This window comes from Merops nubicus, unplaced genomic scaffold (assembly GCF_000691845.1).
Source record: "Merops nubicus isolate BGI_N331 unplaced genomic scaffold, ASM69184v1 scaffold17959, whole genome shotgun sequence".
Taxonomy (NCBI): Eukaryota; Metazoa; Chordata; class Aves; order Coraciiformes; family Meropidae; genus Merops; species Merops nubicus.
The window spans coordinates 1937-27984 of NW_008630385.1; the positions used below are offsets into that span (position 1 = coordinate 1937).

The 26048-nt window shown below is 47.1% G+C and overlaps 2 protein-coding genes across 2 annotated transcripts; one reads left to right on the forward strand and one right to left on the reverse strand.

The window, feature by feature from the left end:
• Positions 1–479: 479 nt before the first annotated feature.
• Positions 480–8537, forward strand: LOC103779646 (copine-2-like; the record flags this gene model as incomplete). The annotated part of the gene is made up of 4 exons (XM_008947288.1): positions 480–531; positions 2301–2434; positions 6703–6939; positions 7945–8537. Coding segments are annotated over 4 exons (531 nt in total), but the record flags the coding sequence as incomplete, so codon positions are not given.
• A 3214-nt stretch (positions 8538–11751) lies between these two features.
• On the reverse strand, positions 11752–23742 carry FAM192A (family with sequence similarity 192, member A). The gene is made up of 6 exons (XM_008947287.1): positions 23607–23742; positions 23325–23423; positions 20184–20305; positions 15635–15768; positions 13589–13653; positions 11752–12492 (listed from the first exon to the last, which is right to left on the reverse strand). The coding sequence occupies exons 1-6, from the start codon at positions 23734–23736 to the stop codon at positions 12275–12277; spliced, it is 768 nt and encodes a 255-aa protein (XP_008945535.1). The 5' UTR covers positions 23737–23742; the 3' UTR covers positions 11752–12274.
• Positions 23743–26048: the final 2306 nt, after the last annotated feature.

The following is a 26048-nucleotide window of genomic DNA, read 5'->3' on the forward strand; positions in this document are numbered from 1 at the left end:
CTCTGTGCCTGCCTCCCTCCTGCAGCACCATGCCACTTGCAGAGAGGTGGAGAACCAGAAAGCTGCCAGAACTGGGGCTCCCTGTGATGTCCCTTTGTAACCTGCAGTAGGGTGGAGTAACTTCTCCTAGTGACTGGTGAGATATCACAGCTGGCTGAGAGCATCCCTTCCACATACTTTGCCCCTGGACAGCCAGCGGGAAGCCATGTGGACAAACCTGCTTTGATAGCTGTAGAAGAAGGCGTTATTTGAGAATTCCAGGTGGCTCCATGATGGGGGGACTGCTGCTCCTTGCTGTTTGGGTAGGAGAGGGCTGGGAACTGTTGCTGGCCCAGTAGGATGGATCAAAACATCTGTGAACATCACCCCTGCCCCAGGGGAGCATCAGACCAAGGCCAGCCTCTCAGCATCAGTTTGACAGTGAGCAACCTCCCCTGCACTGGCCCTCTGTGTTCATTTGTGTCTTTTCTTCTCCACAGGTGTCCCATGAGTTTGCCATTAACTTCAATCCCACAAACCCATTCTGTTCAGGTAAGCATCTACCAGGTCTTTAAGTCTCCTTAGATGCCGTCGGTGTCTTCTGTCCTTCCCTCTGCATTTATCCAGTAATACCTTGGGGATTTGTCAAGGTTCAGTCAAGTGACAGACATTAACGGTAAAGCAGAGCAGACGGTGAGGGTGCGCTCAGAGGAAAGCAGAGAAAATTTGGTGGTGTGTAGGAAGGCCCAGGATGAAACCCAACTGAATTCAGACAGTGTAAAATCCGCCTTCATCCTGATGTCTGGTGTGTCCTACCAGCCGGCTGCTCCTCCAGCAAATCTGCAAGAAACACTGGGCCTGGTTAGCAGATGGGGAATCCAGACCTAATTCTTCATTTAGTAGCTGAGAATTTGGCGTAGTTGTGGCTGAAGATCTGCTCAGATCTAAGTGATAAGGTCTACTGTGGACTCCAGAATTCATCTCGTTTGACCTGTGCTTTACCCAGCAAAACGGGGCCTTGGGCATCCTCCAAACCTCACTCACTGGTTCCTGAAAGCTGGCTGTGAACATCTGCCTCTCTGCTGCCTTCTTGTCATTCTGTTCCTCTCTGGCAGCTGTAAGACCTTCACTGGACCTGATTTATCACTGGTGCTATGGCGTCACCGTCCTGAAACTCTCATTAGTGACGAGCCCTTCCTAAAGAACTCCTTATGAGCTCATTAATTGTGGAATTGGTCATTTTTGATTTAGACACCAGTGCATCCTTTCAGGAGAGCAGCCATTTACCCTGTTCTGGTGTGGCAGAAGCAGAAGGATCTTGTTTTGGGAGCTCAGAGGTTGTTTCTGGGATTGTTTTGCTTCCATCTACTGCCTCTGCTCTATGTATGTCTGGGTTTTGGTTATGCTTGGAGAGCAGAAGTTGCTTTTCTTCTTGCTCCTCCTCTTTGTTTGATTCTGAGATTTCTGCAGAAACCCAAGGAAAGATGCCTTTTAATGTGGGTTCTCTTACCTGAGAAGGTTTAAGGACCCACTACAAAGGGACTAAAGAGCAAAGACCTGTTTTTAGAAAATTTGAGTTCAGGTAGGTAGATCCATGGAATTATCTTGGTCGGAAGAGACCTTGCAGATCATCCAGTCCAACTGTTAACCCATCACTGCCAGGTCCCCACTAACCCATGTCCCTCAGCACCACATCTCCATGGCCTGGAAACCCATACAGGGATGGGGACTCCACCACTGCCCTGGGCAGCCTGGCACAGCCCTGGACAAACCTTTCAGGAAGGCATTTTTTCCTCATTTCTAACCTAAACCTCCCCTGGTGTAACTTGAGGCCATTTCCTCTTGGCCTGTCATTTGTTTCTTGGGAGAAAAGACCAACACCACTTGGCTCCACCCTTTTTTTCAGTGAGCTTCTGGGAGCCAGAAGGTCTCCCCTGATCCTCCTTTGCTCCAGGCTCAACACCCCCAGGTCCCTCAGCTGCTCCTCACCACACTTGGGCTCTAGACCCTTCCCCAGCTTCGTTGCCCTTCTCTGGACACACTCCAGCACCTCAATGTCTTTCTTATACTATGGTGCCCTTTGGATCTGGTGAGCCTCTTCTCCTCCAGGCTCAACACCCCCAGGTCCTTCAGTGGCTCCTCATAAGCCCCTCTAGACCCTAATGATGACACTTGTGGAACTGCATGAGTTTCGGGGGTGGGGGGAAAATAGTTCTAACTTCAGCTCCCATGACAGCGTTAGCTAATGATGCTTAACTGGCTTTGTGGTGAGCCTGACGTGTGGCACATTGTAATGCCTGGCTTCTCTGCTTTCCCTGAAGGTGTGGAGGGCATTGTCCAGGCGTACTCAGCCTGCCTGCCCCACATCCGCTTCTACGGACCCACCAACTTCTCCCCCATCATCAACCACGTGGCCCGCTTCGCGGCCCAGGCCACCCAGCAGCAGGCTGCATCCGTAAGTCCTTGAGGTCACGCGGTGATCACAAATGCCGACGGCTCTGGGCAGGGGAAGACGAAGCCTGAACTCGATTTCGTGTCTTCCCCTTCCCTGTGGGCAGGGAGGAAGGGTCCTCCCACCAGGCCCATCCTCGAGGTTGCTGCAGCTGTGGCTTTTCAGATGTCTGTCGTCAGTTCAGAGAACATCCAGTCATGGCAGGTGCTTCCTGGGATGGAGCTGCGGAGAATCAGGAATTGCTGGGGAGAGAACAGAGTCAAAGGTGTGAGGTGCCATGAGGTAGCCGTCCCTTGGATTGATATGGGTGTTTTGGGCATCTTGGTCCCCTTATCTCAAAGAGGATCTCAAAAGAGGTCAAACCGCAGAGAGCGGTGAAGACACTGGGTGGCACGGAGCAGCTCCCATATGAGAAGCAATAAGGCTGGCACCTTCTGGCCTGGGAGGTCAACTGGGAATACCAGAGATGCATAAAATTATGAATGGTGAAAAAGTGATCGATTTCTCCCTAATTCTTATGGGGAAGACCTGTGAGGCCCCCCCAAATTCCTGGGTGGTGGGTATCCAACAGGCCAGTGCTCAGTGGGGTCAGGGAGCTGCGACGGTGCTTGTGGCTGAGGACCGTGAAGGTCAGGAGAGGACAGGGATGTGCTCGTGGAGACCCAGCTGTCAGGGGTCACCCGTTCTCCACTGTGCCAGAGCGAGCTCGGGCTCAGGAGTCCCTGGCGTGGTGGGCAGCAGCTGGCAGGAGACAGGAAAGGATAACTTCCTTCTCTACTGAATTTTTTACAAAAAATGTCATCTGCTGAGCTCCAAGGGGTGTTACTCTGAGGAGACAACCTCTGTCCTTGCAGATAAGTGTGGGATGATAGTGCTGAGGAGTGTGGTTCTTGCTTTCAAAACTATCTCCTGCTCCTGTGTGCTGCAGAACTGTCCTCGGACAGGACGGACTGGATGGTCCTGGGGACCCTGAGGTCCTGGGGGCACCAGGACAGTGGTGCTGCTGCCATAGTGTGAGCAGGAAACACAGACAACGGGGAAGAGGTTGAGCATTGCTTCAAACTTTTTATTTCCTTTCAACGCACAACAAAACAGCTGGAGGAAGCATCTCCCTGTCCTCTCTGAAGATCCCCTGGAGAGATCTTGGGGTCCACATCCAGCAATCTGAATCTTTTACCAGGAGAAGACCTTTCTGCTACTCCCCCTTCAATAACTTTTTGTATTTAAGGGGGAGCTGCAGAAAACCACAGGCTGGCTCAGTTTGGTCGTTGCTTTTCGCACCACTTGGACAAAGAGCAGGCTCAGAGCCAGGCCTCAGGTTCCCTTGCAGCTGCTTGGCAGCCCTGGCAGGCCCTAGTAGGGCTGTGAAGAACAGCTGGAGGCTGCAGGATGGAGCTCACTTGAGTGCCTGTTGGGTCCCTGTGGCAACAGGCTGCCTGGAGAGGATGGTGGGTCTGGCCTTTGGGTTTTGCTGTCCCAAAGCAGCTCAACTTGGGCATCAGCATGTACATGGCAGAAGCTGCCTTGGGTTACAAGCTTTCCTGATTCCTTCCTGGAGCAGAGCTGGATCACACACAAAACCTCCTCCTCAAGGGGACCTTTTCCAGCCTTGCCCTGAGCACTGTTGCTCTTCCCAGCTCCAGGCACAAGGAAATACCCCATCTGGTTTAATCCAGCACAAATCCAGGTTGCTCCTCATTCTTTCCTTTCCTCTCTTGGCATCAGTGGGGGAGGGAGAAGCCCACAGGCTCTGCACTGAGCAGGAGCACTAATCATATGCAAATTGCATGCCTCCGTTGGCACTAATAGTTTAATCAAGGGAGATTTTAAATAATGGGCACTAATGTCGTCAGAGGCAAGCCTGGGTTGGCTCAGTCCTCATTTTTTTGGAAGCAGAAAGCATTACTGGTGCTTGACCTTGCTCCCCCCGGGGGTCTTCTCTTCCATCCCATCATCAGCACATGAGCAAAGCCACTGGCTTTGGCGGGCACCTGGACCTGCCCTTCTCTTCTCCCTGCTCTCACTTGCTCCCAACATTTCAAAGAAAACAAAACCAAACAAAAAAAACCCTTGTAGTTTTTCCACGGCAATGCAGATCACGAACACTGGAGCTGTTGGCTCTTAAGGGAGGGGAGGACTAGAACATGTTGGGGTGTGAGGAGAAACAGAGAAGTTTACACACAATCTGACTCTTGGAGAAGGATTAAGGAGGTTTGGGGAATTAAAACACACCTTTGCAGCAGGATCCCTGCATCCAAACCTCCCCCTTTCTTACCACATACTGCTTAACGATGCTTAATCCCTTCAAGTCCCAATGACACGTGTGAGCCTGATTTGCTGATGGCGTTAGCAAAAAATCAGGAATCCTCCCCAAAGTGGAAATCATCCTCCTGGATTCAGATATCTCCTGTCTTAACAACAAAAAGAGGAGAAAGAGGGACGGTGCTGCTGGGTTGGTGTCCCGATGGAGATGCCAGCTCAGGGGGATCCAGGGTGGTTCCTACCCCAGCAGCTCTGTCTGCGGCTCAGCAAGAGGTTGCCCCCAAGCTGGGGCTGTGGCTGGAGCCTGGTGGTGCCACCAGCAGTCCTGCCCCACTGCCATCTACTGACACCACCAAAACTGTCACAGCCCCTTGGTGAGCTGCCCACTGATGCTCCCCTGCGGTGTCTGCTCACTCCCTTGCTCATGACAAAGCCCCCCTGGCTTTGGGGCTGATCCCCAGCACTTGGCCTCTGAAATGTGTCCTGATAACCATTTGATGAGCTCTTCTCCCCCTCTTTTCCTGCAGACTTTCCAGTATTTCTCTCTGATCTTGGTGACAGATTTCATAGAAAGAAAGGGAACAAAGGGACACAGTCCTTTCTGGGGTTCCTTTTTTTGACCATGCAAAGGCCAGAGGAGGGAAGAGGGGAATCAGCTTAAAGTCATCCCTGTTATCAGCTGCTCTCCTCAAGGTTTTACTCTTCCTCCCGTACTTGTTCCCAGGCAGGATCAGGCACCAGCACTTGTCCTGCTTCTAGTGATGACCAATGCTGGCCACTACCAAGGAGCACACATCTTCTCCTGGCATTTAGTCTTACCCTACAGGCATGGATGTTGGGGTCCTGCTCTTCAGACTTCGGTCTCCCCATGATTGGTTCTGAAAAGCCAATGGATTTAGGGAAAAACTAAACCATAAGCTGGCTGCCTGTCCAGGCTCAGGAAAACCTCCTCACCCATGGCCTCTGGGTGTGTTTAAGCTTGGCCCAGCCTCGTTTGTGTGTGGAGTTTAGCCCTGGAGAGTGTTGAGGGAAGACAATGCTTAGGAAAGGTTTCAGGACATGTGGCCTGGAGGAAAACCAAGAAAATGGGCTTGGGGAGGCATTCACTTTCTTGCTTTTCCAGGATGGCTGCACTAGTGATTTTCAGAGGAAATGGAAAAATGAGGCGAAGAACAAAAGGGCTTTAATGCACTGAAGTGCTTGTTTTTGTCATTTCTCCAGCACAGGCAAGCTGCCTAATGTGCAAAAATTCAACCATTGCTTTCCCTGGAGGCAGAGGAGATGGGCTTTTTGGGGGTCCAAATGCCCTGAGTTTGTTGAGAGGATTCCAGCAGGACGATCCGTCCGTCCTCCCGCAGCTCTGCAGGACTGGGCCCATTGCCCTCCTTTTCCCATGGGAAGAGGAGCGGGTGCCAATGCCGCTGCTCCAGCGTCCCCCCGGCTTGGGGGCATGCTCTGCAACTCCCTTGGTGCCTCTGACACCCACGGGAGACATAGAAGCCCTGAGCATGGGACAGGTCTCCAGGTCCAGTGCTGAGATGCAGAAGCTGCTTCCCATGGGTGCATGGATGTGTTGATGGGGGCCTCCCCAAAACCTGCTCTGCCATGTGGCAAGTAGGGAGAGTTTTCACCTCCCAGCTGGGCTTGTGTCGTAGCCTCAGACTCCTCTTGGCCGTGACACAGGAGCTTGGTACAGGTTGGGTTGGTTTTTGTTTTGTTTTTTTTTTTTTTTCCCATCATTAAGTACAGTAATTAAGTAAATGAGCAAAACCTTTTGGGAGGTGGCTTGTTTGGTTATGATCTTTCAAAAACTAGGGAGAATGGGAGCACCTGAACGTTCTGGGTGCTGCCAAAGGGGGTGATGCCAGCTGTCCTGGGAAGGGGAGAACCTTGTGCTCCCAAATCTCAAGGGGACCTGCCTCCCCCCAACATGCAGAGCATCCCAGCTGCTCTCACCCTGCAGGCTCTGGCACCCCACGGGGCCTGACCCTGCGCTCTCTCCTCTGCAGCAATACTTCATCCTCCTCATCATCACGGATGGGGTGATCAGCGACATGGATGAGACGAGGCACGCCGTGGTGCAGGCGTCCAAGCTGCCCATGTCCATTATCATCGTGGGGGTGGGCAACGCCGACTTCACCGCCATGGAGTTCCTGGACGGGGACAGCCGGGTGCTGCGCTCCCACACGGGCGAGGAGGCCGCGCGCGACATCGTCCAGTTCGTGCCCTTCCGGGATTTCCGGAACGTGAGTGTGGGCAGCGGGGGGAGGACCACAGCCAGAAATTGGGGTATCGGGCCTGGAAATGACCCTGGAAGCGGAGCGACCCTGGTAGAGGGTGGGAAGAGGTGGGGGGATGGGCAAACGCCTGTTTTAGCCTGGCCCTAAACTCCACAGCCCTCGGTGATTCTCTGGAGCGGACTGTGTAAAGCAGTGCTGGAGGCAGGAGACCAGTGCCCCACATCTCCATGGTGTGCTCCATCTGAGCACCCTCCCATGCCCACATCTTTCTGTCGTTTTCAGGCTGGTGGCAGCAAACCCCAGTTCATGCTGGCAGGGTCCAGCTTCCGGCAGCGAGCTGGGGTGGCGCGGGACTCGTGTACCTCACTGCAGCCCCATGTAGGTGTCTCCCGCTGGGGCCTCATCCAGCAGCCATGGTGTGCCATGTGCCCCAGCCCTGGGGGTGAACCTTGAGCCCTCCAATCCGCTCTCAGAGCCTGCAGAAAGGGCTGGCACTGGCCTTGCATGTGGCCCCTCTGCAGGGTGGCTTCCTGCTGCTCGCTGCCTGACCCACAGTTGCGCGTAAAAAAAACAGACAGACAGAGGAAGATGAAATAAGATGCAGTTCTCTGCCCATCTTGGCTGGCCAGGAGTTAGCCTGGGGTTGGCTGCTGTTGCTGGCACAGAATTGCCAGAAGATGCAGAAAATCAGCCTGGGTTTCTTCTTCCTCTTTTCTCAAGTCCTCGGTGTCTTTCTGTCTTTCCCTTTCACCTGCTGTTCCTCGATACCTGGGCTTTCTAACATACCAAGGAGGTTTTATTCCTCGCTACCAGCAAATTATCTCCTGGAGGGAAGGTGGAGTTTATTATATAATAATCCCAGGTGTAGAACGTCTTGGCTGTCAGTAGAGTCTGGGGGGTATTAAATGAAACACCACAGCGTGAATTTGGGGACAGCCCCGGCACACTCGCCTGGACCGGTCAGTCCCCTGCCTCCGTTCTCATGCCGGTGTTTGTTCCCCTCACCTGCAGGCCCCCAAGGAGACCCTGGCCAAAGCCGTGCTGGCAGAGCTGCCCCAGCAAGTCGTGCAGTACTTTAAGCACCAAAACCTGCCACCCATCAACTCGGAGCCCGCCTAGAGCTGCGCCAGGCTGCTCCCTCTGCATGTTGCCGAAGCCCTTTGGTCCTACCAAAAGCGCATGTGCCACATGCTTTTAACAGAAGAATACACTCCCTGAAACACTTTGTACTACTTAATTTAATTGCCAGATTCTTAAAACTCATGCCAGAGAAGCGTCTGGATTCATTTTGTACAGTCCTAGCCTGAGGTAACAGCAAGAGGCCAGGCCATGCCCTGGTCCTTCTCTATTGAGTCACTTTTCAGTATTGAATGTACTTAATATAATTTCAGTGGAAGAGGATGCAATTTTTACACTCAAAGTGTGCTTTTTCCAAACAACAAAAAGCTAAGTGTATTATTATCATTCGATGAACTGGTTGTTGTATAGTTCACGTATCTGTGTTGTACCTGTACATCTGTCCTGCTCTGTGTTCATTTTTATACTGTGTACATGTCCTGTTTGTTATACTCAGGTTAATAAAGAAACTTGGACGTTTAAAACAAGGGTCTCCTAGATGGGAACGTCTGGGAGTGTGGTCAGCAGTGCTGAGTGTTCGAGTCGCCCCAGTGGGCTGTCAGGGGTCACCCTGCACCCAGCTTTTCTGCTCGCTGTGCCCCAGGAGCAGCCCCAGGCCCTCCCCAGCAGTGTGCCTGGGGGAACCTCCTGGAGTTGGAGACAGATGTCCCAGCATCCCCTCACTGCCCCACCAGCTCTCAGCGAGGGCTGGTGTGCAGGGAGGCTGCTGTGCATGGGAAACCACCGGTGAATCCACAACAAACTGGCAAAGGGACTTCCATGGCTCACTGCTGTTTTGTCTCTAGAAATTTTTTCCAAGCCTGAGTAACAACAGCTCCCTGCTGCCTGAGAGAAGATGGGCTGGGTGAAAATCCAGCTCTTCAGCAGCTTCTTTACGCTGCTCATCAGCAACGTGCTGTCTTCAGCACTAATTGCTGCTTGTTAACCAGATTCAGGCCTGTTGAAGCTGGCAGGTAGAAAGTTGAATGCAATGCAGCACTCACCAGTGTCACTCCACACGCAAGTAGACTTGACCTTCCTTCTCCTCATTAATGAAAGCACTGGTGGAGGGTGGCTGGTGTCTCTAGACAGTCTGGAGCCCATCTGCACGCGTGTGTGCTTCTGGCTGTGCTCTTTGCCACCGGCCACCGTGAGCCAAGGCGTGGTTGTCACCATGGCCACCTGGCCACCCTGTGCAGCTCCATGGCTTGGCCAAAGAGGGCTGAGAGGCCCTGAGCCAGCTCCAAGCACAGCATTGGGTGAGGCCCCATCCCTCAGGAGAGGTGGAGCTGTTCCACGAAATATTTGCCTTGCAAAGCCCCTCCAGGAGGAAAAGACCCAACCACCAACAACCAGCCTTTTCCAAATGGAGAAGCAGCCTTTGAAGGGCAGCTTGTTTAGAAATAATCATGCTGTACACAGCTCGGCTTCCAGATCAAAGTTGGTGGCTCTGGAAAAATGAATAGTTTTTTTCTTTCCACAAGAGAAACTCACAGGCAGCTGCACTCACTAGTAGCTTTTCTCCTAGTAGAGTATTTGTGGGGGTTTGGCATTTTAACACCTCTCTGAAACTTCAACAACCAGCACAGAAAACAAGCAGCTGATGAAGCTGTCTCTGGGGAGAGGATGAACACTGCAGTCAGAGCAAAGAGAAAGATCTTACAAAAAGATCTAAATCCACTACTGAAAAACAGAGTTGCTGGAGCTGTTCTTCTCCAGTGTGTTGGCCCTGGGGCAAGGTTACAGCTACTGCTGCTCTTCCCAGAAGGCCTGACTGATTCTCCACCCTTTGCCCTCCTCATGTCCCAGCACATCTCTCAGCACACTTCAGCGTTTTAATGTCAGATGGCTTCTGGCTGTACAGAGATCAAGGAGACCAAGGGATGGAGCGATGAGCTGGGACATCTCTGCAGTTTGTTTCCACAGGCCAGGCCAGGAGAACAGCAGTGATTCAGGCTCCAGAGCATGCCTCGAGTGCTGTTTCTACTCTTCTGGAAACAGAACAAACTGCTTTCGCACAGTGACATCTCCTCCTGGCCATGCACGGTGCAACGTCACCACCAGCGCCCCATCCTGATGTCACCTGCAGCCCCTGTGGACCACCACCATCACCACGTCTGCCTGTAACTGGCTGCCAAATCCCACAGTAAATTTCTGTCTAAATCAGCCATTTTGACTACAGTTGTGCAAAATCTCACTCAGGAAAATGTTTCCAGTGCACTCTCAGCCAGGCCAGGCCCTTATAACTCTTTAGGGATACTACTGACCAAGCTGAATGCCAGGGCAGGACACCTACACCTCTCACTCCAACTCCCCAAGGCTCTTGCAAATACAGCTTTCAAGAACAAGAGGCGTTTTTTTGTGCACTGCTTCCATTTCACTCCATGGCCAAGTACAATGGAAGTTATCACAAGCAAAGCATTAAGAGGCAGCAAGACATCAGGGTGTTTTCCACCTGAAAGCACTGTAATTACAATAGTTGGAGGAGAGGCGGGAGTAACTCTGGAGCAAACACAGAAGGTGTTGGGCAGCCCAGAAGGACAGGGGAGGAATGCCAGCATGTCTGTAATGATCTGACCATGGAACGGGGCTGTGCAGAGAGGAGGGAACTGGCTCAGAGTAGCTTCAGTGTTAGCAGAACTCTCCTCATGTCCTTTAGGAAAGTTCAACACTCCAGGTAAGGCGTGAAGCCTCCTACAGGCCTTTAGGTTTCACTGCCTCTATCCCATCTGCTCTCTACAACCAGCTCTCCACAACTCCCTGAAAGGAGGTTGTAGACAGGTGCATGCTGCTCCTCTCACAAAAAGCAAGCAGTAGGACAAGAGGAAACAGCCCCAAGTTGTGCCATGAGAAGTTTAGGCTGGATATTAGGAAAAACATCCTCCCTGAAAGGGTTGTCCAGGCCTGTGCCAGGCTGCCCAGGGCAGTGGCAGAGTCCCACCCCTGGATGGGTTTCAAACCCATGTGGATGTGAAGCTGAGGGACATGGGTTAGCAGTGGACTTGGTAAAGTTAGGCTAATAGATGGATTTTATGATCTGAAAGGACTTTTCCATCCTAAACAATTCTACAATTAGCACCATGTTCAGATAACTGCCCTTTGTTATGCACCAGCTTTCTCAGTTTTCTCAGAAGTGTGAACACTTCAGGCTGTAGTACCTGCTGTGAGGAACACTCTCACAAAGGCACTTCCACATCTGAGTGGTTGAGATGAGCTGTTCCAACCCACTGAGCTCCCATTAGTGCTGCTCATGGAGAAAAGGACAGGCCCTTGGCCTTTCCAGCCTACTTCTGGCTCACCTGTAGCCACATCACACACAAACAGGCCCATGGAAGGTTTCTGAAATCCAACACAACTTCAACAACCAACTGCAACGGATGGTGGAGTTCTCCAGCTTCGGCACAAAGACTGGCTGACCTGGGAATCCCACCCACTCTGGATTCATGCTCTTCAGACACTGCTGCAGAGACACTGAACAACTTGTCACACACCAGTGAGGGAGCAGTGGACTTTGGAGCAGAAGCGCTGATCATAGCTGAGCTCAGGCAGAAGAGCAGCTCCCCACTGCTGCCTCTGCATTTCTGGGAGGCTGATTTGTGCTTCTCCTGGACAGCGGTTTGAGGAAGGGCCTGGTTGGGTGGAGTGGAAACTACTCAATGGCATGGGGACAATTATGAATGGCGCAAGTGGAGATAAAACGCATTCAGAATGTCTTTAATCATGTAACACTAAAACTTCTTTACAGTGTCATGGCAATCTACACTTCACCATCTGCTTGATTTTTGTTCTGCCCCCATTTCTCAAACACAGAATAAAAATGACATTTTAAAACTGAGCACATGTTTTTTCTACAAGACTCCACTGCTTCAAGTGAGCATTTTTTGCCTGTTCATCTTGTATAAACTTCTTAGAACAGTGGATTTTTTCTTTCTGTAAGAATTTTAAAAGATAAGACTCTCTCCTCCCTACCCTCAGACCTTCACTAGGTGTGCCATCTGGCTTAGGATGGCAGTCTCTCTTCCAGGCTCATTATGCACCCCAGAAATGGAAAGTTGGGGGGGGGGAAAAAGAAGAAATATGTACAATGAGTTATTTTAGAAGTATTTGAGTGTATTAAACTTGAGAGGATAGTTAGAAAGATTATATTTGGGGCAGAAGGATGCATCGAGCATCCATCTGAGCTTTGGAAGATACTCTACACTGCATTGCACACGGAGGGATTTTGTTAGGGACCATCAAAGAAGCTGTTGCTACGAAAGACAGAGGAGACAATCTTCCCAGTGGAATTGATGGTGCCTTCGCTATCCGAGCTGGACTCGGAGTCGCTGCTCCCCGAGTAGGCACCCAGGCCAGGCAGGATCCCGATGCACACGGCTGCCGAGGGACAGTGGACTGCAGAGCCTCCCACCGAGCTGCTCCCCAGGGGCACACAGGATGGTTTTTCTGAAAGAGAGAGACCTCAGTCAAAACCCAGAGTACTGTAAAGCTTCGTCAGGCCGGGAGCTGCTGCGTGTCACTCACCTGCTATTGCCACGTCAGCGGTGGATGGTTGCAGGATTTAATTAAAGCGTAAGGCAGCTTTGTGCTGCAATAAAGCTGTTCTGACAGGAATGACTTGCTACCTCAGGGGATTTTTTCCCCCCTCCCCTCATTGCTAGTTTAAGCCCAGCTCTGTGCTGGCATTACAGATTTTTATTCTAAAGTTGTCAGTTTGATGCTTGTCAAGTACCAAACTTACTAAATAAGAATAAACAGCTCTGCTTTGTGTCATTGAGTGGTTTTTTGAAATTTAACAGCATAGCTGGGAAAAGTTTTACTCCATCATTCTGCTAGTCAACGTCTCCCATCTTCCACAGCTAATTAATTATTTCCAGTGTTCTGAGAGTTTACTGAACAGAAGGAGATTCAGGAAGTGTCTGGAATTGTCATTACACAATCGCAGCTCACCCGATTCCTGTCAGAGTATCTTGACAGCAAGTCAATCACAGCTCTGACAACTAAGACATAAATGCAACTTTATTTTTATTCTTTTTTCTCATACTATTCTGAAACAAATTGGTGTCAGGATGCCCAAGATCACTGCACAGCATGAAAGCGACTAGTGGATGTACACAAAATGCTGCTGTGGAGAGAAAGGGAATGAGCTGTGCTCTGTGTCTCCCACTGGCAGAATGAGCTGAAGAGACTCCCGTTAGTTATTAGGTAAAACTCTTTAAGGGTAAAATCAGTTAAGCATTAGAATGCCTAAGGAGGGTGCACAATCTCTACCTGTGGAAATTTAAGAGCAGCTCAGACAAGCACCTTCAGGAAGGGTGTAGGCAGGGGCACTGCCCTGCAGAGCTGCTCTCCAGACCCAGGAGGGCTGCCAGTGCCTCCAGTGTCCGCTTCTGCTGCTTTGAGAGAGAAGATGCCAGCCTCAGTCTGTGCTGTCCCACATAATGAAGCAGCAGGAAAGCAAATCCTATCAGACTTAACACCAGGTCAGTTGCTGTTCAGGTGAGAGACAGACGACTTCCCATGAGCAGAAATCAGGACATACCTTGATTCTTTTCCTCATGATCAGTATCTAGTTTCAACCTCTTCACACTGTTACCACCATCTGAACTGTGGAAAAAATAAGAAAGTGTTGTGCTCCTCATAAGCAACCACTTAGTTACTGTGAAGTTAAGATCATGTCTTTGCCCCAGATGCTACAGCAGATGCCAGCAGCATCCCCTGATGACCATCACCACTTCTAACTCCTGCTAACTGGTGCTCTTCAGGGAACATGCAGGATGCTAGCAAAAGTCAACATCCACACTGCAAGCACCACCTGTTAATCTGGGAAACAGAAACATGCCTCTGGGAGTCCAAGTCAGACCTGCCCAGCAACCCAGAGCTGCCTGGTGAGCTGGAAGTACCCCACAGGAGATCAGGAACTACCTCAGCTTCAGACAGACCACACAACCACAGGGTTGCACATGGGGATGATCAGGTCACCATGCTTGCTGATGCAACATCCATGTCTTTTCCCTTCCAGGGTTTCCTTCCCCTCCTTCAAGCACCTAGAGAGCTTGCTCTAAACCATCTAGAAATCTTGCATCTAGTAAGAAGCCCAGTAGATCTTGCAGCATTTCAAATACAGCTGCAGTGTCTGAGCTAATTCAGAAAGTCTTTTTTTCGGACAAAGTGGTGTTGGGAGACAGGAGCATTACTCAAGACTTCTGACTCTTCAGAGCTTCTATAGCTCTCTTTCCACTGCTCAGTTTCTTTTTCCCCAATCCTAAAACATCCACATAAACAAATGCTTCCTAGCTTCAGCTGTGATGAACTGATGAAGCATGAGCATTTTTAGGCACTAACTCTTTCCTCTCCTTGTCAGAACATGCAGTACAGGGAAAAGGTTACTCTGTGCAGAGAGGTTTTAATAGTAATACATCTTTTAGAGGAAACTACAAAGCTCAGGGAGCAGATATTGAGCTCACCATGCTACACCTGGTTTTGGCCAGTTTGCAATAAAAGATAAGATGGCAAAAATAGAAGACTGCAAAGCAAGTCTGTGATGGCACCGACATGTCAGTTGAGATATTCTCTTCCAATAGATGCCATCTGCAGACTTTAGATGTGCCATTAAGCATGTGTCAGCTCTTTCTTCATATCCTACTGGGTTAAGTGCTAGTAGTTACAAGAAACAAAACCAATGTTGGCTGCTTGTTATCAGTTCAAGGTATTTCTTGCCTGCTTTCCAAAACTCCAGCTACCCAACCCCACCCCATATGAGGCGGTGGAAGTGCTTACTTCAGTTTTCAGACATGTAATTGCTATTGTACTGGGAATCAAACATTGTTCTACCAGATAAGCTCCTAAAATAATCTCTCATTCTCTGGGACAGATTCAAAAACACCGACTACATTTTGAGATGTCAGTAATCATCTTAAGTATTAGACAATTCATCTGTGGGCAATAAGTCTGTTCCCCTGCGCCTCCTTTCTTCATAACCTGTAGCACACCAGCAGTGGTGTTTGCAGGCCCAGATCAAAGCAGCAGCAGATCACAGACCCAGCTGCCATCTCCCTGGGATAGAAAGGATGTTGGTGTATCAGTGCAAAGGAACGAGGAGCAAGGGAAGTGTGCCTGATGGCCTCGAGATCACGCTGGTACACAGAGCTCCTCTCTTGTAACCTGTGTCTCTCTCATGCTGGCCCCAGAAGCAATTAAAATAATCCATTTCAGACACAGATAAAACTGGCTGATAAATTAAGCAAACCTGAATGAAATTACATGAGTGAGGTGACACCGACATGTACAAATAGAGATGTAAAACAGATTCCCTCTAGATCCTCAAGCAGGATTGCCCAAGCCTGTCAGTCTAGAATGAAGAGTCTACCCACTTGCTTTACACATGCTTAGCTATTTGAATTGCTTCATGTTTTCCCACAGTTTGTGAGAGCCTATAGAAACAAGGCTGGTCTTTTCTTATACCTCCCCTCGCTTTCTTCAGGGCTCAGGTTCACACCTCACTCCCTGGAGGCAGTTTTGGCCTGCCTCCCTTTACACCGCTAACCGGATTCCGTTCCTCGTGAATGTAGAGAGGTGTGAAACTAACCTTCTGTGTTTCACAGCTCCTGCCAACAGCTTCGCCTGAGAGAATTTGTTCTTGTTTTCCACTGACTTCATGGGCAATTTCTTCTCAGTTTCCTTCTTTGGGTCCATACTGACTCCCACTTTGGTGAGAGTGCTGTGAATTAAGGGTTAAGGATCAGCTGGGAAGGAATGGAGAGAACAGACACTTCCTCTCATATATATATCTCTATATATATCTCCATATATATCTCTCTGTAGTGTGTACATACACACCGATATGTATACATGTCAGCCAGCTCTGCTGACAGCAGTGACTGAAGATCATTCATGGATTCTATCAAAATAAACTTATTGGTAATGACATTTAGCTGGCACCTTCGGCCAGGACAGAACCCTCAGGTTTGGAGCTCTCTCAGGTATCAATATCAGCTTTCCCTGTGAGGTCATCCAGGCAGTAGACTGGGAGCTGCTTTTCTGAAGTAAAAATGCACAACCCAGCACCCATAAAAATGCTCATTGCCTGGCCTGCTCCTAAAGGTTTTAGAAAAGCAAGAGGTCAGACTGAACCAAAAAGAGAACAAAAAAAGAACAAGCCAACACAGTACTTCCCCTGCCTAGGGCATCAACACATTCTAACTCATATTTGCTGCTTCAATCCCTGATCATTACCAAAAAAACCTCAGTAGCAATACATGGGCTCATTTCCACTCCCAAAATCCTCCTTTTGCTGAGCCCAGCAGCCCTCAGCTCATTTCTGTAAGAGCAACAAGACTGTTACTGCTGTTTGGAACACCAACAGGTCTGATTAGGGGTCCATGTGGTCCAAGATTCACTCAGAAAAACTGCACAGAAAAACTAAATAGCCCTTCTGAGAACCTGCTTAAGGTTCTCCACCTCATTATAGGTTTCAGCTCCATCCCACCTTGCTAAGAATGTCTTAAGCTAAGGAGGCGCTTGGTCTATTATTAAGGCATGCTCACCACACACAGGTCTCCTCCTGCAGCAGGATCTGGTCCTGTCCTTACTAACAGTTAATGACCAGATGTATCAAAGCAAGGTCCATCTAAGATCCTGTTTGTTAATGAGGTGTCAAGGGAGTCACAGAAGCTTCTGCAGGACTTTTCAGCTGCACACAGGAAAGGCAAATCAGCTGAATTTAAGAGGTTATTTGCTTATAACCCTAAATCTAATCTAGCTTTCTACCAGTTTCTTCTCTGACTGCAATTCCACTGGCCATATGACAACCACAAGCTGGACTTTAACAGGTGCCCCAGTTATTGTAGACACATGTTAGACAATGAATTTCACTTTGATGGACCATAAACTTTAAGTCATAGGATTTTCCCCCACCAAATACCTGCAAATCAAAACCCCTTACACCTTCCTTTGAAGCAACACACTCAGTTTCCTATCTCTTTACAACTTGGGAGTGTTCAAATGTCATTTCTTATTTGATTTTCCTCAGGACACAGCAGTTACCCAGATAGCTCCCTACCTCAGCAGAAAGTCTCCTCAGTCAAAAGCAGACTGTTCAGGTCTATTGAATTTTTTAGATGACACAGGAGTGCCATCCTGTGGCTATCAGATGCAACCTGAAAGCTTGTTGCATCAAACACGGTTTGATGCTGCAAGATGGGATTCCACACCCCACAGCATCCAACTTCCACACCAAGGTTCACAACGTTGTTATAGTCGAATACTGCGCTACAGAAGCCTGGCTGAGGAACCTAAAGATTTCTCTTTTCAAAGATACCAGATTATAGGCTTTTCACTTCCACAGGGTGCTATTACCCTAACACTCCTCAACTACCAGAGCACAACACATCTTTAACAGAGAACAGCAGCCCCAGTTTCCTACGAGTGGGTGAGGGACCTGGAGGTGCTGAGCCTGGAGCAAAGGAGGCTCAGGGGAGACCTTCTGGCTCTCCACAGCTCCCTGACAGGAGGCTGGAGCCAGGGGTCAGGCTCTTCTCCCAAGGAACAAGAGATAGGATGAGAGGAAATAGCCTCAAGTTGTGCCAGGGGAGGTTTAGGTTGGACCTGAGGAAAAATTTCTTCACTGAAAGGGTTGTGCTGAGGGCAGTGGTAGAGTCCCCATCCCTGGAGGGGTTTCCAAGCTGTGGAGATGTGGTGCTGAGGGAAATGGGTTAATTGGGACCTGGAAGTGCTGGCTTAATGGCTGGACTCGATGACCTTGAAGGTGTCTTCCAACCTGAACAGCTCAACAATTCTCTAGGACTCTGATTTTGTACATACTGCTGCCATTAGCAAATGTAGCACTACGACCAGCCAAGAAATGTCCCCTCTCAGGAAGGCCACATTAGAAATACATCTCTCAGTCCTAAATATCAACTACATTAGAAGAGCTGTCCTCCAGTCAAGCCTGTTTCTCGGAGTAGGACTTTGCCTACACTTACATCCGATTTAAGACAAGAGGATGTTCCCAAACATTTATTGGAACTGTCTGAAAAAAAAATGTGTATATCTTTAAACATTATCAGACCAGTGAGGTCTGGACAGGGCAAGGAGCAAACAAACTCAGCTGTTCATGCAGGAGGAGGTAAAAATCTTACGCATCCACACATATCAATTTCTTAAGCTTGAGAGCACATTAAGAGATTCCAAGGCATATTTATGCTTAAGATAGATGACTTCAGGATTGTTTAATCTACAAAAAAGGAAAAAGGAGTTCTGTACTTGAATACAGATGTAGGTTTTTGCCATGAAATTAATGCCTTTGGGCAGCTTATATTGCACGTTATGACATTAAGAAGACGAAATAACCAAACCATCTGTGTTGACATTCCTCTTATGAGTTTGGAAGAGCACTTGAACTATACCTACAGAAGCAGCACATTCACCTAATTCCCACTGGTTTCTGTCACTGTAATAAACCACTAGCAACAATCTGCAGATGCAAAACCACTTTCTGCTTTTTAAGAGAATACCACCAAAATTTTCAAACACAGTTAAGTAATTTTGCAAGTTGTTCTGAGGCTGCTTGAAATAGTATGGTTAAATAAAAGAAAAAAAAAAAGAAACAAAACAGTTTAAACAGTTCTCAGTTTCTTGAGACATGAGGTGACTGTAAAACATTCTCATACACTCCACCCCACCAGCACCAAGTTCTACAGTTGAATTTGCAGCAAGATGCCAGAAACAGAATCAGATTATGTTACTAAGCTGCAAAAATGGAGGTTAGAGAGCCTGCACACCCTGAACAGGCCCTGCTCAGGAAATTCAGGGACCATTGTGTGATGTGACTAATTCAAGACCACGTATGAATCCCTCTGGGCTGGTATGGTTCATGCCAGATGTATGTGACCTAACTAGAGCTGTCAGCTGCTTCCACAGCACAATCTTCTCCTGCACATCCCTGCTGTGGCCAGGCCCACAAGCAACCACTGCCAAAACTAAATATAGCACATGAACATCTCATTATTAGATCCAACAGATCAAGAAAATAGTCCAAATACATCAACTGACTACAGCCGGTATCCAAAGTAAACAAATGCACTGATATTGCTTTTTCATAAACACATCACTGACATAACATTAACTGTCACAAGGTAATGCAGATCTTTGTACTGCTGGCACTATTAAGCTTTATTTGCTTATAGCAAAACAAGGAGGTTTTGCTCACCTCCTTGTGTTCACAAACTCTGTTATTTACGCTGAACATCCTTGAGCACTTGTTCTTTGTTCACTGGTAAGTTAAAAAGCAATGGTTTTCATTCAGGGGCAAAGAAACCAGCAGGTTCCGCACAGATTCAGTAAAACTCAAAGCCCCCCAGTATTTAGCTTAGCACACAAATCTTCAAATCATTCCAACCTCCCTTGACCGGCACTAATTACAGAAAAAGCATCCTATATTATTTTCTAGCACATCTGCATGACATTTGGGCATTTAACAGCAAAACCAAACTGTCCTGCTCTTAATACTGCTAAAAGTCTTTTATTACTCAAAGGAGTTGAGTCTCAAAGGGCACTGATTTCCCAGAAAAAAGTCAGCCCATCTTCACAGATGTATTTAACTTCTCATCCTGCAGCTATCAGCAAGGGAGACAGAAGCTAATAGCAGAAGCTTGACTGCTTCCAAGAAGAGTAACAGAGAGAGCAATTCAAACATTATTTCAAATAAGTATGTTAAAATGAGCTAAGAAGCAGTTGAAAAACTAGCCATGAACATCTACTTTTCAGTAAGACAACAAAAGCAAACAAGTGTAAGTAACAGGCTGGTTTTCCCTTTACCTTCTCTTCTCTTTTTAGCTATGGTATTTCATGCCCTCAGTGACAGGAACAAACAAACAAACCAGCCAAACCCTCAACAGCAGGGACAGGGAGAAGGAAAGAGAAGTATCAAATACATGTGGGGGTTGAGGGATGGTGAGTATCAATTATTACAGTGGGAGATCCAAGCTACAATGAAAACATCGAACTTTAAAACTCTACCATTGTACATGTTCTGTAAAATAGTTTTATATAAAAGAATGTCAATGACAGGATAAAACTACAGCCGAGTCTCCTCTCCTCTTCTATATAACTGCCAGCCATTTTAATGCAAAGGATATTCTGTATTCGTTGAGTTCTTTCAGCTCTTCTTCTCTTCGTTGTTTTTCTAGTAGCTCTTGCTGTCGAGAAACCTCATCAAGGAAATGTGTCTCATCTTCATCTAGGCCTCTTACCATATTTTCTGAATAAAGGAAAAGAACACATATGAATAAGCTAAAACCGTTTGGGGAGAAGCCATTTCTTTTGCCTTCACAACTCTTAGAGCATCTTCTGATGATTTGAAGCCACCCCACAAATGCAGGGAGTGCCCACATCTTGCGTACAACGCCTGTAACGCTGCCGAGGTAGAACCACCTGTGCAGTCACTGGGAACGTGGGGAGTGGAGTCCTGGCACACCGAGCACGTTGGGTACTCCTGCACTCACACGATGTGCCAAGAACAGGGTACGAAGCAAACTCCATCAGCTAGCTGCTGGATTCTGTAATTAAGGAGTAAAAATCACAGAATGCTTTGGGTGGGAAGGGGCCTTGAAAGGCCATGTATTCCAACACCCGTCCAGGGAGCAGGGACATCTGCAACTAGAGCAGGTTGCCCAGAGCCCCATCAACCCTGACCTTGAATGTCTCCAGGGATGGGACCTCCACCACCTCTATAGGCAGTTCATCCCAGTGATTCTTCCTGGCTAATTAAAAATACTTCCCAGTTAATGATAATGGATGCTAACAAGCCAAAACTTACACACACAAACTACAACAGAGACAGTCTGAATACAACACTTATCTACAGATAAAAGCAAAACAATCCACAGGAAGCCATGAAAAGCTATTGGACTTGCTGATGTAACTAAGGAAAAGGACCAAATTTTCACACAACCAGCCTTTCTGCAGTTCTGAAACACCATTTGGAACAGGCGACACAAAACAAGGAATAACCATATTAAGGAATGACATATTTGCTCTTTTGCTTTTAGGCACAGTTTAAGCCTCTCTCCGCAGCATCTGTTCTTAAAACAACCAGTAACTGCAAAAAACATTAGTTCTCCCCATAAATCTTGCCCCAAAATAGGAAGCACATTTTCTTAAAGCAAAGAATTAATAACTTACATTAAAATTAACATCTGTTTTAAAAAACCAAAAAAGTAGAAGCAAGACAATTCCTGACTTCCAAATAAAACCAAGTGATTTCTAAATGTGCTACCCTACTTTAAGGCAAGTACGTACCAGTGCAGGAGGAAGTTCTTTTCTTTTCTGTTCTGCAAATGTTCAACATCTCTCAAATTATTTAGTTAGAAAGGTAATAAAAAATATTTTTTAGAAAGACCAAGCCTTGCAGTTTGCAGTCATTCTCAGAAATCTTAACCATCTTAAACATTACCTTTAGTCTTCACTAAGGCTTAATTCTGTAAGGGGATTTTTTGGCTTTTACATGAGATTGACATTTTTTTAATCTTCATCCACATAGTCAGGTCCCACTTACTCCAACAGCAAGCTAACAAATCCATTTATACCGGTAATGAGGAAGTTTCTGCCTTTGGCAGAAAAGCTTAGAAACCAATTATTATTTGAGGTCACTTTTTAAAGGCTGAGCTGTACTCTTCCCAACTGTAAGGATGCAGAGCTCACTTGTACATCTTTCAACAGTAACTTGTAGCATTCACTGGCACTGCTGAGGGACCCTTCAGACAGCAAAAGACGTTGCAGATCTAGTAGCTGGGCAAGGGAAATAATTTAGGCAGTTATCAGAAGCCTTTCCTATCCAGGTTGACAACAGTCGGTTTTCCGGTGGCTGCTGGGACAAGAATTGCTTAGTCACATCACCAAACATGATTTAGATCAAAAGTTTACTAAAGCAAACCGGAAACTCTCCAGCTGGGAGGAATCCTGTAGGCACAGCTGCAGACTTTAAGGTATTAAAGCTGCTACCTGTGCTTTCCCTTTTTCATCACCAAAAAACCAAGCGAAACAAGAGACAGGAAATCACTTCCACTTATTTTGTTTGTCCTAATTTCTCAGAAAGAACACATTAAAAGTTGCGTTTTGGAGAACAGCAGTATTTAATTTCATTTAAAATGCTACAATATTCTACTAAGATTATTTTACTTTGAAAAGGAAGACATTCCTGCAATTCTGAATAAGTCAGCAGAAAGAAGAACTGCTAGTCCAGGTACCAGGTTTTATCTACTCCAAAGGCTTAGTTAGAGTAGCTAAGTTGATGTGTTTATGCCCACACAGCTCCTCAGCATCAAGGTGCTGCTCTTTCCAAGTCCCACCATCAGCTGTGACAGAATGACAGTGCACTAAACTCATGTTCTACTCCTCTAAATAGAAACTCCCACAGATAGAAAAATTACATATGAACATTTTGAGGCAAATTCAAGCATATTAGGGGACAAATCTTGTCACAAGTGGCCAAGCTGGGCTGAACTCTGAAACGGTCCACAGTTCACCCAACACGGATCTTTAGTTAGCCAGCTCCTCTCATTTACCTTCTCTCAAAGAAATTCAGCCAGAGGAATGATTTTAAAAGCATCTCCTCATTTCTAGTTCTCATTATCATCTTCACACTCAGCAACACACATGCAGGTGATACAATGTGAAGGATTTTTCTATAAATCCAGACACTTAAACTTCAGTAGAAATTAGGTGTCCATTTCATTAGAAGAGTTAAACATCTCCTTTTGGAAGATTCAACTCCTGTATGTTTACTTCTTCCAAATGATAATCTTGAGACTCAAACTACTTTCACATGAACTAATTACAGCTTGGAAATGTAACAGCTACTGGAACGGGATTTCTTTTTATTGATTCAAACTGAGTGCTCTTGTGTTAAAACCTGAGTTCAGGAGTCACCAAACCACCTTACGTTTCCGCTTTTCCGTGGATCAGTATCAGAGTTTTTTTGGATTTAAATGCAAAATAAGCCTACCATCCTACACTTTCCAGGAATGCTGCCTGCTAACCGCAAGCAGCTTCTGAGTTTCTCATGTGTCAGAGCTGCCCCAGTGCCCAGAAGAATATGTTATCTGCAGGAACATCTACCACCCTTGAAAGAACACACAATTTTGGTGATACTCTTCTGTAGGCTCTGTTTATCTCTCAGAAAGGCAGAAAAGAGACAGACAGGCCCCTCAGTCAGACATTACACACAATACATGCACTTTGCCAGGTTTTGGTTTGAAAGAGTAACTGCTGGTGCTTACTGAATTTAAATTGCTCCTCAAACTCCTGCTGCTTCTTTTCTCTCTGTTCCTGAAGTCTTTCATACAATGAACGTGGGTCATACGCCTCCTCTGGGCATTCTGAAAGGAAGGAACAAATTGGGAAATTAGACTATGTTAGGACTACTACATTATCAACAGTCCTTAGGTCCTTCACGTAAATGCCTTTTGAACTCATAGAGTACAACTATTATCTCTTAGTTCTGTTTTCCACCAAAGTGAAAAACATTCTCTTCTCTGTAATTATTAAAATCTATCCCATACCTTCTGGATCCTCGGGCTTTCGGACCTTTTCCCATTCCTCTTGCCTTCTCTTTCGCCGCTCCTCTAGCTCCGACTCAGACACAAACCTCTTGTTGATCACGAGGTCAGCAGTGCCATCTCCTCCATCCATTGTGGAGCAGCCCACTCTGAAAACACAGCACGAAAGATGCCAGGGGCCTGATTTCACCTCTCAGTGTGTGACACATCACTACGCTTCCCAAAAATCCGTCCTGCTGCAGTTGTAGTGACTTCACCTCTCCAAATGCCACTACACAGTACACACCGATGGAGATACCAACTCACTGCACAGACTAATAGCACTACTTATTAGTCCTTCTTTACTCTTCTTCATAATTATGTCTTCCCTGTTCGTTATCTGCCTCAGGATACTTTTCTAAAAGTCATATTTTAATAGCATTTTCCTCACCCTGCTTTGGGTTTTCCTTGCTTAGTATTTATAACATTAAACAAAAGAAAGAGAGATGAAAACCCCACTCCTAGCCTCACATCCTTTTAGTTCAGTTCTTACATCACTCTGGAGAAAGGATTAGACATTTTGCCCTCACTTTACCTCGGTTCTTTCTGCCCATCATGTGAGAACTGAAGAAAGCTTGCCTTTTTCCAGGATGAGGGTTTCCAGGATGAGGAAATCTCATCAACAATGAGATTTCCAAAATTAGCATCTCATCTCTGTAACCTTCAAAACCATTCCGAGGTTTTCAGCAGCTCTAAGGAGAGCTAAGCTTGGACAGGTTGTGCTGGGGATGTCTGGCAGGGTTACACAGAGGTGAGTAAGGAGGTATCCCTTGAAGCTAAAATAGGGCTGGGATCAGAAAGTGGGAGCAGTGCCCCTGAGGAAGTGAGCATAGACTCTCCTTTCCCAGTACACCCACCCTCTGCTTCCAGAGACCCAAACACTAAGTACCGGCCAGGTCCCAGTTTCATACTGGGCACAGGGATGCTCCAAGGAGACAGCCATCCCAAGAAGGAAACTCCTGCACGCCCAGGACGACACAAACCACTTGTGCAGGTAGTAAGTGGCTCACATGGAGATTTCTTGTCAGCTCCATGCTACAGAATGAGACATTAATGCCTATTTTTGTTTCTTACATCCAGCCTCTACATGCAAGTACAATTAAGTCACACTACCCTCAAGCTTTTTAATAGTTCCTTCTTATTTTCAATGAGTACCTCAAGGACTAAAGATGATTGTCCCCAGCACTGCCAAGGATTATTCCTCTAGGATCTCACACTGGAAGAGAAGCCAGACCACTTTCCTCCAGGGAGGGAGGGATGGATGCAGCAACCCAAACCATGGAGGGAACCAGCTCATCATCTTTCCTTCATTACCACAATGCACTGCTCCTGCAGGAAGCAGAGTCCTGAAAGTCCTACAAAAACTGATGCTTTGGGGGATTTGTTGTTTGTAACACAGATGACAAACTGAGGTCCTGGTAGAAATCCAGGTTGAAGCACCAGACAGGTCTTTGTTACAACAGGATGCATTCTTAGGGCAGAAATTATCAAAATACAAGATGAAAGTATTATCTTAAGAAGTAGGGAAAAAGACAGAACTTTTGTCTTTCTAGTTGACTAACTTTAACATTAAAAAGCTAGTGACTTTTTCTATTTTTTATACTTTTTTTTTGGTCTCTTTTTTACTATCTACCAACAACCCACCATAAGACAAGCCCACTTTCTGTAACAGTTGGAAGACCTGCTCTAAACAAGATACCCTGGTCCTCCACTTGTGTCAGCTTAACCAGTGCTTTCAGAGAGGAAAGAAAAGGTTCAAATACCATACTGACAGAGAGTCATGAAAACAAACTAAAAGAGGGATTCTGCAAGGGCATAGAATCACTGGGGGGACTAGAACCTTCAACAGCAAACCACCCACCTTCTATGTCAGCCAATTCAATCAGACAATGTATTTGAAGCTACCTGAAATGGATTAAGTTTTCATTATGACTTGACACACAGATACCATATTTTCACTACAATCCTAGAAATTGTCCTCTGATCAAACACATTGCAGCACAATTTTACTAGCAACCACATCCCGGAGCACAAAGATATGGAGGGAAAAAATACAAATCAAAGCAGCATCACATTTAACTTCACCCACAATAATGAAGTTTGCTAATCTTGCTTTATTCTTTGCCTCTCCCCAGACAAAATCTTCCACACCCAAAACACAACGTGTCTGGCAACCGTTACCCTACTGTTTCGCCTGGTGGCTGTATTCTGAGTGATAGGCTGTCACTCCGAACGACAGAAATTCATGCCACCTCTGTAAACTGCATCTTTTGATCCTAAGACATGGTAATGCTGTCAGGATAAAAGAAACAAGACTTCACAGCTCTTGCCACCACCTAGGCCGGAACAGATACAGAGCAGAGTGTGCCCAGGACACTCGTATGCAGCTCGCAGCACACCTGGAGC

Coding starts and splice junctions, on each gene's coding strand:
- FAM192A (XM_008947287.1), bottom strand. CDS start 23,736: ATGGATGGAGGAGATGGCACTGCTGACCTCGTGATCAACAAGAGGTTT. Junction 15,769..20,183: donor AAGAACTCAACGAATACAGA/ATATCCTTTGCA, acceptor CCCTTAATTCAC/AGCACTCTCACCAAAGTGGG. Junction 12,493..13,588: donor TCATGAGGAAAAGAATCAAG/GTATGTCCTGAT, acceptor TCTCTCTTTCAG/AAAAACCATCCTGTGTGCCC.